The 13557-nt window shown below is 34.2% G+C and overlaps 1 protein-coding gene across 2 annotated transcripts in view; it reads left to right on the top strand.

Moving 5' to 3' along the window:
* GPR137C (G protein-coupled receptor 137C) overlaps nucleotides 1-13527 on the top strand; it is a 62515-nt gene extending 48988 nt beyond the window's left edge. The window contains exons 4-7 of one of the 2 annotated variants that reach the window (XM_086709750.1): nucleotides 7646-7795; nucleotides 8988-9113; nucleotides 9285-9403; nucleotides 10692-13527. In XM_086709750.1, coding sequence (XP_086565876.1) covers nucleotides 7646-7795; nucleotides 8988-9113; nucleotides 9285-9403; nucleotides 10692-10869 — 573 coding nt within the window. In that variant the 3' untranslated portion in view covers nucleotides 10870-13527. The remainder of the gene's footprint in view (nucleotides 1-7645; nucleotides 7796-8987; nucleotides 9114-9284; nucleotides 9404-10691) is intronic. The other variant, XM_086709751.1, reaches the window with a different exon arrangement.
* Nucleotides 13528-13557: the final 30 nt, after the last annotated feature.

Below are 13557 nucleotides of genomic sequence, written 5' to 3'. Positions count from 1 at the left end.
AAACAAATAGTAAAATGTAAGATTTAAATCCAAACATATCACCAATTATATTAAATGTTAATGGACTAAACATCCCATTAAAACATAGAGATGGTCAAAATGGAACTTTAAATATAAAAAAAAGATATGTCAAAAATAAATAAATGGAAACTATAATATACTATGCATTCAGTAAGCATAAGAAGGCCCTTTAATATCAGATAAGATAAATCTAAAAACCAAGTATTACCAGATATAAAAAGATACCTTTCATCAGGAAACAAAGAATATTAGCAAATATAAGAGGTATATTTCATCAGAAAGACATAAAAATTATAAATGGGCACATGAAGCCAAAAATAGTAGGAAATAAAGCAGAAAAAAAGATTTACCAAAATGGTGAGAAATAAAAGGGGGAATTTGTACAATTATAGTTGGAGATTTTATTGCCCCCCCCAACAATTGATAAAACAGTACAAAAAATCTGAACAGCACTACCAACACCCTTGAGCTAATTGACTCTCAGTAACTGGAGAGTACACATTCCTTTCAATTGAGCGTGGAAATGGTCATCAAAATAAACCATACAAGGCACCATAATAAAAGTATCAATACTTTCAAAAGAATTGGAATCAAAGAATGTTTTCTAGCATAATGCAATTAAATATCAGTAATGATATGATATCTAAAAAAATCCAAATATTTAAAAATTATAACATAATTCTGAATAACCCATAAGAAAAGGAAGAAATCACAAGGGAAATTAGAAAACATTTCATATGGAAGGATAACAAAATACAATATATCAAAATTTGTGGGATACTGCTAAAATAGTGCTTGAAGAGAAAAATATATCTTTAAATGCTATATTAGAATGGAAGAAAGATATAAAACTATGGCCTAAGATTTCACCTTAGAAACTATGGGGGAAACTAGGACAAAGTTAAAAAAAAAAAAAAAGAAGTAAGTCCAAAGCAAGTAGAAGGACTGAAGGACTGAGATAATAAAGATAAGAATAGAAATCAGTGAAACAGAAAATAAACAATAGAAAAATTAAAGCCAAAAGTTAATTCTGTGAATAGATGAACAAATTTTATGTACGGAAACAAGCGCAGTGAAGATACAAATTCCCAATATCATGAATGAAAGAGGGAATATCACTGTAGATCTTAACAGGCATTAAAAAAAAATGAAGGAATATTATGAACAGCTTTTTGTGAGTAAATTTGACAACTTAGAGGAAATGGACAGATTGCTTTAAAAATACAATGTAACAAATTGGTAGAAGAGAAAATATTAGTTCTGAATTGCCCTATATTTATTAAAAAAAAATTTGATTTGTTATCAGAAATTTCCGTCAAAGAAAACTCTAGGCCCAGATGGTTTCACTGGTTAATTTTATCAAATCTTCAAAGATAAATACCAATATTAAACTCTTTTGAAAATATAAAAGGAAAGAACTCTTTCCAACATATTTTATAAGGACAGCATTACTGTTTTACCAAACTTGACAAAGATATTACAAAGCACATAAAAGCTACAATACTTAAAGACTCAGAATCTAAGCAATATGTAAAAAGGAAAAGATATTATAACCAAGAAGAGTTTATCCCAGGAATGCAACATTGGTTTCACATTGAAAATCAAATCAGGGGCGCCTGGGTGGCGCAGTCGGTTAAGCGTCCGACTTCAGCCAGGTCACGATCTCGCGGTCCGTGAGTTCGAGCCCCGCGTCGGGCTCTGGGCTGATGGCTCAGAGCCTGGAGCCTGTTTCCGATTCTGTGTCTCCCTCTCTCTCTGCCCCTCCCCCGTTCATGCTCTGTCTCTCTCTGTCCCAAAAATAAATAAAAACGTTGAAAAAAAAATTTAAAAAAAAAAAAAAAAAAGAAAATCAAATCAGTTTAATTCACTCATTAGGATAACAAAGGGAAAAAAATAAATATGTAATAATTTGAATAGATGTAGAAAAAACATTTGATAAAATTCAGCACCCTCCATGACTTAAAAAAACATGGAACTCTCAGCTAATAGGGTATACAAGAAATAATCCTCTATCTGATAAAAAGCATCTATAAAAAACCTTCCATCAATATCATACTTAAAGTATTGTTTTGCCCCTAGGATTGGAAACAAAGAAAGAATGCCCATTCTCACCATTTCTATTCAATATTCCAAGAAAACAAGAAACAAAAAGTATAAAATTGGAAATAAAAAAGTAAAACTGTCTGTACTTAACAGAATTGCTTTTGTAGAGCATCTTAAAGAATCTGCTAAATAACTACTAGAATTCATGAGTGAATTTAGCAAAGTTCTCAGGATACAAGGTCAAAATGCAAAATTATTGTGTTTTTATATATACCAAGAGCAGTCAATTAGAAGATAAAATTCAAATCACGATTTATGTTAGCATCAAAAAACAAAATACTTAGAAACAAAATTTCCAAGGCACCTGGGTGGCTTAGTTGGTTAAGCATCTAACTTTTGATTTCTGCTCAGGTCATGATCTCATGGTTCATGAGATTGAGCACTGCATCAGGCTCTATGCTGACAGCATGGAGCCTGCTTGAGTTTCTCTCTCTCCTTTTCTCTCTGCCCCTCCCCCGCTCACACTCATGTTCTCTCTCAAAATAAATAAATAAACTTAAAAAAAAAAGAAACAAATTTTCTGAAAAAAACCAAGCAATATCTCTGTACTTAAAACTACAAAATATTACTGAGAGAAATTAAAGAAGACTATAAATCAATGAAGACTATTGTTCATGGATTAGAAGATGCAGTATTGTTAAGATGGCAATTCTTCCCAAAATGATTTACAGATTCAAAGCGATCCTAATCATAATTCTACGATGTGGTTTTTAAAAATAGAATTTGGCAATTTTATTCTAAAACTTATATGGAAACGCACAGGACCTAAAAATACATTTAAAATGGTGCATTCTAATAAAACTTTGTACTATGATGGAAGTATTCTATACCTGCATTGTTCAGTATGGTAGCTAGCCATATGTGACTATTGAGCACTTGAAAAGTAGCTATTGTGACAGAGGATCTGATCATTTAATTAATTTAATTTAATTTAATTTAATTTAAGTGTAAATAACCAAATGTGGCTAATGGCTATTGTATTGAACAATGCAGAAAGAAACACTGAAAAAGCAGGGGACTTACACTACATGGCTTTGAAATTTAGGATACAGCTACAATAATTAAAACACTGTGCTACTGGCATAAAAGAGGCAAACAGATCAATGGAACAGAATAGAAAGCCTAGAAATCAATCCACACATATAAGGTCGTTTGATTTTTGACCAAGGTGCTAAAGCAATCCAAACGGAAAAGGAAACCTTTTTAACTAATGAGGTTGGAAAAACTGGATATCCATATGAAATAAAATGAAGCCCAACTCCATCTCATACTATACGCACATAAAAATATTTCAAAATGGATGATAGACCTAAATGTAAATGAAAAAATTCTAAAACTTCTGAAAATAAACACCAAAAAGTATCTTTACAACTTGGGCATAGGCAAAGATTTCTTAGGTCATAGAGTAATCAGAAGGAATAGATTGACGAATTAGACTTAATTAAATTTTAAATTTCTCATCCAAAGAAAAGACTAATAAAATGCAAAAGCAAGTCACAGACTTCAAGAAAATATTTGCATATTTCTGACAAAGGACTCATTTCCAGCATATATAGAGATCTCTTACAACTCAATAATAAAAAAAAAAGACAACCGAATTTAGAAGTGGACAATGATATGAATAGATTTTTCACAAAGAAGATATACAAATGGCCAATAAACAAAATGTTATTAGTCTTCATGAAATGCAAATTAACAAAAATGAGATACTACCACACAACCATCAGCATGGCTAAAATTAAAAAGATTGAAAACCCCTATGTTGTCTAGGATGTAGAACAACTGGAACTCTCATACTTTGTTGGAAGTATAAAATTATACATCCATTTTGGAAAGAGATCAGGCAATTTCTTATACAGCTGAATTTATACCAACCATACCACCCAGTAATTCCATTCTTAGGTATTTACCCCAAAGAAGTGAAAACATATGTCCACAGAAAGATGTATATAAGAATATTTATAGAAACTATCCATCAACAGAAAAAACTGTCATATAAACAATCTCATATAATTATTAAGTGGAATTAGTGTGGTTAACTATCCTGGTTTCTCTGGGACTGAGAAGTTTTCTGGGACTTTCAGTGCTAAAACTAGGAAACTCTTAAGCAAATCAGGGCCAGTTAGTCATTCTAATTATCCACCTCAGCAATACAAAGACCATAGAATTACTAAAACATCCAACAACATGGGTGAAGCACAAAACATTATGCTGAGTGAATGAAGCCTACAAAAGAGTTCATATTCTATGGTCCTCTTTATATGAAGTTCAGAACTAAGGTGTGGCAAAAACAGAAGCAGGAGAGTGTATACATCTGAGGGTTTGGCTGATGGGGAAGGGGTGTGAGGGAACTTTCTGGAGTGATGGTAATGCTCTCTATTTTGGTAGAAATGTGGGTTACACTGGTGTATACATTTGTCAAAACTTAGTGAATGGTAATTTGAAGTTTCTGCATATCTACATTTTAAAAATACCTGTAAACAAATATTGAACTCTAGCTAATGACATGCATACCAATGTGTTAATAATATGCATACTGAAGTGAGGTGTGACTCTTCTTTCCTTGTCTGGTATGGAATTTCTTAAAAAAGTGGTGTAGATGTTAGAGATGGAAGAAGGGAGAATAATACCTTGAGGATTGCTTCTGAGTGGAATTGTCTGTTATTGACTCCATTCATTTTAGAAAAATTTTCTTTAACTTTTTGGCAACAGCTTCCATGTTGCTGAATCCATTTTTCTGTTTTGTTTTGTAATCCTGTGTTTTGCAGGAAGAATCTTACTTTGCTTTCTAAATCAGTGAGCTTCTTTCATTGTTATATATATGTAATCTAACTGTAATTTTGTTTTATTAATTGCCTCAGTGTTATTGACTCTTTGCTAACTTTTCTCACAACCTTTTTTTTTTTTTTTTGGCTTTTATACTATTTACAAGTATAAGCAAAATATCTCCATATTATGTCTTTTAGTAGTCATTTTATTTCTCCAGAAAGTTACTTAGGATTATTTTAAGGGATGGCAGTGCTTACAACATTCTAACTTCTTGTTATCTAATGTTTCTTTAATACTATAGTACTTTTAAAATTGGTTCTGGATTGGCTTTAGATTAGCTTCTGTTTAATGTTTTTTTTTTTTTTATATTTTGAAGAGAGAGAGAGACAAGGCATAGGCAGGGGAGGGGCAGAGAGAGAGGGAGACACAGAATCCGAAGCAGGATCCAGGCTCTGAGCTGTCAGCACAGAGCCTGACACGGGGCTGGAACCCACAAACCCTGAAATCACAACCTGAGCAGAAGTCGGATGCTTAACCAACTGAGCCTCCCAGGCACCCCTAGATTAGCTTGTTTATTAACAACTTTTTTGGGTATTCACAAAAATAAAAATGTACACTGTAGAAAATTTTAGCCTTGATTTTAGAAAATTTTAATCTTGTTAGGGTTTTACTTGTTTTCACGCATACTTTTTGTTATGGTAATGAGGTAGGTCAAAAGAGTACTCTCAGCACCTGGGTGGCTCAGTCGGTTAAGTGTCCGACATGGGCTCAGGTCATGATCTCCCATTTTGTGAGTTTGAGCCCCATGTTGGGCTCTGGGCTGACAGCTCAGAGCCTGGAGCCTGCTTTGGATTCTGTGTCTCCCTCTCTCTCTGCCGCTCACTGCTTGCTTGTGCGTGCTGTCTCTTTCTATCTCTCAAAAATAAATAAAAAATTAAAAAAATAAGAGGGTACTCTCAACATCTTTCAAGGTATCTTTTATCTTTTACTTCTCCTTCTTCTTATATACCTCTAAAATGTGTTGTTCTTATAAAGAAGTCAGTTATAATAATGGTTCTCAATCCTACCAAACCCAGTGCACGCTTCTAATAAGGTTTTTTTTTTTTTTTAGTTTATTTATTTTTGAGAGAGAGAGAGAGAGAGAGAGAGCGAGCACACATGCATATGGGAGAGGGGCAGAGAGAGAGGGGAGAGAGAGAATCCCAAGCAGGCTCCTTGCTGTCAGTGCAGAGCCTGATGCAGGGCTCAAACCCATGAACTGAGATTGTGACCTCAGCCAAAATCAAGAGTTGGATGCTCAATGGACTGAGCCACCCAGGCACCCCTCTAATAAGTACTTTTTTTTTTTTCTTTAACGTTTATTTATTTTTGAGACAGAGAGACAGAGCATGAACGGGGGAGGGGCAGAGAGAGAGGGAGACACAGAATCGGAAACAGGCTCCAGGCTCTGAGCTGTCAGCACAGAGCCCCACATGGGGCTCGAACTCACGGACCGTGAGATCATGACCTGAGCCGAAGTCGGACGCTCAACCGAGTGAGCCACCCAGGTGCTCCTCTAATAAGTACTTTTAATAATTTTTTTTCTATCCTGAAATTAATAGATTATTTTAATCTACCTACACACATAACCAAAAACTCAATGTAAGTGCCCTTAATATAAAGAGGAAATAAAAGGAAAGTAATTAACAACTATTTCAATATGTAAATTTAGGGGCATGATATACTAGTCAGATGCTTGTTATCTATACACAGAAACCGAATGGGACAGCTACAATGCAGTGGATCTTTTTGGCAGTTGTGTCACTTCTCAGAATAATGTTTTGGTTTTTTGGGGTTTTTTTTCGTAGTGAATATATTTTTTTTAATTTTATTTTTTTAAATTTACATCCAAATTAGTTAGCATATAGTGCAACAATGATTTCAGGAGTAGATTCCTTAGTGTCCCTTACCCAATTAGCCCATCCCCCCTCCCACAACCCCTCCAATAACCCTCTGTTTGTTCTCCATATTTAAGAGTCTCTCATGAGGGGGACAAAACATCAGAATAATGTTTTTAATGCATAATATAAATAGGATTACAAAGGAAACCAATTGTATTGAAATATAGACCCCAGGTTAAGAATCCCTGAAACTCCATTGGGTGTGAGTACTAAATTGTGAGTACTAAATTATAAGAGTTTTCTATTTGGGGAAACAATGGAAGCCTTGATATTAAAATGTTATTGATTCAAAAGTGCATTTGAGTGCCTACATCATTTTGTCGTCAACATAATGACATCAATAGGGATTAACTAACATCAGCTCTCTAATAGAATAAGGCAAATTACTTAAGAGCTGTATTTCTATTCTAATTTTGTATCTCATTAGAAACCAAGTGTATGAAATGGAATAATGCTTCTATTTCCCATACTCTTCTCATTAGGACTAAACTACCTCTCTGATTAATATCAATTTTGCCAACTTATTTCTTCATATTACTTAAGGGAGTAAGGTAACCTTGGCAGGACAAAATCTTCCTCCAGCTACCATTGGGCAAGTTAGCAAATAATTTATCTGTATTAATAGGGTAATTTAAACCCAAGTGGTTCTAAGAATAGGAATCATAAAGCAGGATAATCAAGAGTTTGTTTCAACAGGTGCTCACTCAGTGTTTTCTAAGAGTGCATTGTAAGAGGTGACCATGTTGTATGTGTATGAACAGCCTGTCTTGACAAATGTGCAATGTCATGATGATGAGTTTTATTTCTTTTAGGGTATGTCTCTGTGCCAGACTGTTGTTGTAGGCTCTGTAGTCATTCTCCTCTACTCTTCAAGAGCATGTTACAATTTGGTGGTGATCACCATATCTCAGGATACATTAGAAAGTCCATTTAACTATGGCTGGGATAATCTTTCAGATAAGGTAAGTAGCTACCATGTATTGCTAATCTAATAATTTAATAAGGAAGTTAGCCTTAACTAAGAGAACATTTTAAGTGTTTGACTTACAAACAAACACTTTTATGGAATCTCTAGCTACTAACAGTAATCAGACTTAAAGCTTTATGTATAAAAATCCTCATTTACACGTGTCACTTAAAATCATTCGTCAGAATATTTTCTTTTCTTTTTGCAAATAATACTACTAGTGACATAAACCTACTGTTCATAAACCTATCTTGCTAATTTTTTTCAAGGACAGTGTTTAAATACCTCTAGATAAATGGATTGTCTGTCATTAGCTAGTGAATATATCTTTAACTTGTTAGGATAAAAGTTATTCTCTCAAACCCAAGACCTACATATAATCTAAATATGTGGTTCAGTTTGTTTAAATAATGACTTTTTTGAAAATCTAGTATCATCAGTCATGTTAATGGGAGAGCATTCATAGTTCCTTGGGTGTCCAGGTATTTGCTCCAATAATTCCCAGTACTCTATATTTAACCTCCCAGCACTCTCCATCCCCTACCTAAAAGTGCAGTTTGACATAGCTACCTGTCATATGTTTACATTAACTTAACTTTGTACTGAATTGAAGACATTCTGGAATACCATTTTATAAGAATTTCAGTTACCATTCTAAAGAAAAGGAATTTTCATATGTGGTTCCAGATGGCAGAATGTCTTCACTCCTTTTGCCATTTCTCTCTCCCAACATCTAGTAGGATAAGCAAACTCAATACGAAGTTTAGGCCCAAAGACATATTTTTAAATAGCAGTGGAGCTGAACAATTTGATATGTGACATGTCTCTACAGGTGTAACTCAGTAAGTGCTATTATGTTGCCCATGGAGTAGTTAGAATGAGTAGTCTCTTTTATAACTCTCTTCAGACTTTGGGGCCAAAAAACGAGATCACTCCATTTTATCCATATGTTAAAAATCTTTTCATAAATTGATGCACTGAAAAATAGCTTTTTATTCTACTTAACATCAAAGCACATTTTTACATCCTTTAAAGGATATGAAACCACAAAATATGGAAAATTGGAGATTTATGTGCCTGTGGTTGATGTGTTTTCAATTACCCTACCTGACGCAAGTTAACTGTGGAGGGTGACTGCTTACACATCAGACAGACTTAAACATTGCTCTGTCACACTCTGTTTACAGGCTCATCTAGAAGATGTGAGTGGAGAAGAGTATGTAGTATTTGGAATGGTCCTCTTTCTGTGGGAACATGTCCCAGCATGGTCTGTGGTACTCTTTTTCCGGGCGCAGAGACTAAACCAGAATTTGGTATGACATCATAAGATTCCCCAATGCCTGTTGCCCTTATCTTTAAAAACAATGGAACATTTATATTGATTTTCTATTTTTGTCAAAGTTTAAGACTAAAAAGCATTCTAGATCTCATCCTTCTTTCTTAGTTGGAAAGTAAATCTTCATATGTTAATATTTTGTTCACAGGCACCTGCTGGCATGATAAATAGTCACAATTACAGTTCCAGAGCTTACTTTTTCGACAACCCAAGACGATATGATAGTGATGATGACTTGCCAAGACTGGGAGGTTCGAGAGAAGGAAGGTAGGTGTTCAGGACAAGCACTGAATACATCAAAAAGGAACAAACTGAAGCTTCGGGGCTAGTACTGAATACATTGAAAAGGAACAAACCTAAGCTTTTTAAACATTTTTTAATGTTTATTGATTTTTGAGAGAGAGAGAGAGAGCATGAGTAGGGGAGGGGCAGAGAGTGAGAGACAGAGACCCAGAATCTGAAGCAGGCTCCAGGCTCTGAGCTGTCAGCACAGAACCCGACGTGGGGCTCAAACTCAGGAACTGTGAGATCATGACCTGAGCCTGAACTGTGAGATCATAACCTGAGCCGAAGTCAGAGGCTTAACCAAGTGAGCCATCGAGGTGCCCCAAGAACAAACCTAAGCTTTGACCCAAATATGTAAAAAGTGATTTGGTGATATACGTCAATAAATAAGATCATTTAAACCAGACCTTAGAGCAGTAGATGCTACACTATACTAGGGAACCTATACTATAGTATAGATAGTATAGGGAACCTATACTATAAAAAACTATCATCTGACTCTAATGTTACCTTTATTTGAGAAATGCCTTTGGGAGTAAAATGGTACCATCTTATTTCAGGATCCCATGTTGCTTCAAAGCTGGCAGAAGTTAGTAAGTAGGGAAGGAATACAATTAGAGTGATGTATATGTTTCCTTATCTATAGTGCTATTCAAAGCCCACAGGAAAACCCTAGATTAACCTTTTGGGAATCTTAGATGCTATAGGAAATCTCCTTGTGTCCTTCTTACTCTAAAATCACTGCAACTCCATACCATTAGCTGTGTATCAGGGCAAAGTGAAAAGCTAAAAGCATACCTCCATAATACTTTGAGCTTGATATAACATTTTCTGTAATCCTCATTTCATCTGGACAATTTACTTAACCTGTTTTTTTTCAGCCTGTTTTTCACCTATAAAATAGGGATAATAGAATTTATCTAATAGGATTGTTGTAAAAATTAAATAAGGTATGTGTGTGTATACATTACTTCATGTATATACACAGAAACATGTCTTACAAGAGCCTAGTCCATAATAAACAGCACTATATTATCATCTGATAATCAAGTTCTAATTCTGACGTATTTATTCTTTTGTAATATGTGATATAAAATCAAGGATATTAGATAAAAGTCATTCCATTTTGTAGAAAGCCATCATATTACTTGGCAAAGAATATACTCAATATTTGAATACTGTATTATGAAATTCATTGAACACTAAAAATGCCAATGTGACTTACATCCTGATCACACTCCTATCACTTTTTTGCCTTTTCTTGTTGCAGTTTATCAAATTCGCAAGGTTTGGGCTGGTATGGCACCATGACTGGGTGTGGCAGCAACAGCTATACAGTCTCTCCCCACCTGAATGGACCTATGACAGACACTGCTCCTTTGCTCTTTACTTGTAGCAATTTAGATATGAGCAATCACCATAGCTTGTATGTAACACCACAAAACTGACAGCATTACCGAGCCGTGATTCTTCCATTGTTTCTCATGAACGTGTATATTCGATGTGTTTAAATGCCATCTACATAAACATTCCATTATCTGTTGCAACTGAAAACACAGCCTGGAAATGTGATTCAGCAGAGAACACACCTGTTACTTTTGACTTCTTCATAGCAAAATGAAGTAAAATGGGAAGTTTGGAGTGGGAGAAAAGAAGGATTAGATCTTAAGGCACTTGATGGCTGCAAACATCCTGACTTTGGAACATCAAATGCATATTTGCATATTTGCACTTTTATCTTTGTTCTGAAAGAGTACACTGCAGTCCCCAAAGTCACACTCTAGGGTTCACACTAGGATATTATATTGTACACCTAATTAGGAGGCAATTTCCCTATGAAAATCAAAGCCTGTATATTCAGTGGTATATTCTATGTGGAAATCTTACCCAATAAAAATTTTACGGTGTGAACAGTGTGCAGGATTAAGGTATAACAATGTACCATTCTTTTTAAAAATCTACTTAAAAATATGTGATCACTGAAGATAGTTCTTTTAAGCATGATTGTAAAATACCAACCAAAATTATTCCATCATTTTTTTTAAACGACAGTAGTAATCCTTTATAATGATGACCAGCAGTGTTCTTTGGAAAGCCACAGTCATTTCTTCAAGAAGAAAGTATACCGGTGAAAATGATGTGGCTACTTTGAGTAGAATTGGTCAAGTGATCATTTTGTATGATTAAGATATATTATAGTAGGTTAAGCATGGCTCTTCAAGAAAGCAATAGTGATTTCTGCATAGGGAGATTTGGGTAGAAACTTCTTGGGACTAAACACATTTACAGATGCATTTAAGAATTATTCATAAAATGTACAATTCTAAGTTAAAACATGAATACATTTTCAAAAGCATCTGATTTGGCTGAACAAGATACAGCTGATTGTACCTATTGAATCAGGATTGTCCTCAGGTAAATTAAGTCATGATACATTATTGCAGTAAACTCAAGTGCAATACTTTGTAAGACATATAATTCCTCCTTTAGTTTTCCCATTTTTATATCTTGTATATGGGCAAAGCCAGATTAAATTTAATTCAAATTAATTCCAGCACTAGACTAAATAAGAAAACTGATGTACTAACTAGGTAAGTACAAAACCAGTGTTTAACAATATTGGAATACTTCTAGAATTATATTAAAACTGTCTTGAATGTCCTATCCCAAATCTAAAAATATATATATATGGTAGGCTAAAGTAATAAAGGATTTTAAAATGCACTTTCTACCAGTATCTATATGGAAAGAAGTAGATGCTGAATACCTCAAGATGCCAAGGGAACAGGCAACATTGGGAAGTTGTCACAATTGTGCTTAAAGACAACTAGCTACATACAGTTGTCTGCCGATCTATTTCTTCAGAACTGCAACTAATACAACTGTCCTTTTCTGTCTTTTGACTAGAAAGTTATGTTTTATTTCTACTATCATTTAAAATACCTTTCAAGGTTTTAATAATTGCTTATTCAGTGATTTCATAAGAGTATAACAGGAATAAATGAAATTTTTAATGCTTTTGATCTTTTGGGAGGCTGGTATACAGCCAAAGAAATTTCTTCTTTTTATCATACAAAATGACTTTGAACTCAATCAGAAGCATAAGCCTATAGTGACAAATGTTACTTTGGGTCTGTTTTAAATTCTCTGATTGTAACCAAATTACTTAAAAATTTATAGTACAGAAGTTAACCTTGGTATTTACATGACAACATAACATACACTTAACCGGGTATATTTTGATGACAACTTCAGTTCTTAGATTTCTATTCAGAATGCCAACTATTTATTTTCCTAATAATGTTGAGTATCTAATTACCTAGAACTATCTGAAAAGATGTGTTATCTCTTTTAATCCTTGAGGTTCCAAGTAAATAAGATAAATTTTTTTCTAAGGCCTCCCTACACAGTGTTCCTATTTGACCAGATAAGCAAAGATTACTTTAAAAAAAAAAATCCAGATAAAATATCTTGGTTCTTTCAGTGGCATTAGTTGATTCTTCCAAATTTCAGATTTGTAGATTTATTCTTATCACTGACTTAGGGTATCTGAATTCTTGCATTTGTCCCCTTGTACACATCTCCCACAATACATCACCAAAGACAAAGAAAGATAAGCTTCTGGCCCAATTTTTGCTTAAAAATTCCAAAGCACTAGGAGCACTTTAAGTTTGGTCTCGAAAGAAGGAGCTGTTTATGAAATCAAAGGGCTACCGATTCCCTGCTCATCCTGCACTGAAGCACATGATGACAATTTCAAACCTTCCTTTTGGTTCATTAATTAGAACAGTGAATTTCATTGCTTAAGTGTGTAATTCTACAGTGATTAGCAGTACTTGTTTTTATTGTTTCATTTGGGTGGTCATTAATTTTGAAACTCTTACCACTCAGTGTAGCTGGTTGTAGTTTTATGAAAGATGTAATTTATAGCTAAAGTGGCTTTTTTATGCATAGCTGCCTTTTTTATTGTTTAACAGTGTTTCTCAGCTATACAATCAGTTTCAAACTGGTTGTGAAAGTATAGCTGTGGCCAATGAATGTATTTATTTGTTTCACTAAATTGTAACAAAACACTACTGTTAAAAATAAAAGTGTTTGTGCTTTTATTTGGAGGTCTGGTTTTCTTAAATGTCTCA

This window comes from Puma concolor, chromosome B3 (genome assembly GCF_028749965.1).
Source record: "Puma concolor isolate L17-30 chromosome B3, mPumCon1.1.hap2, whole genome shotgun sequence".
Lineage (NCBI taxonomy): Eukaryota > Metazoa > Chordata > Mammalia > Carnivora > Felidae > Puma > Puma concolor.
Note: the sequence above shows the minus strand (reverse complement) of the source record. Positions and strands in the feature narration are given on the sequence as shown.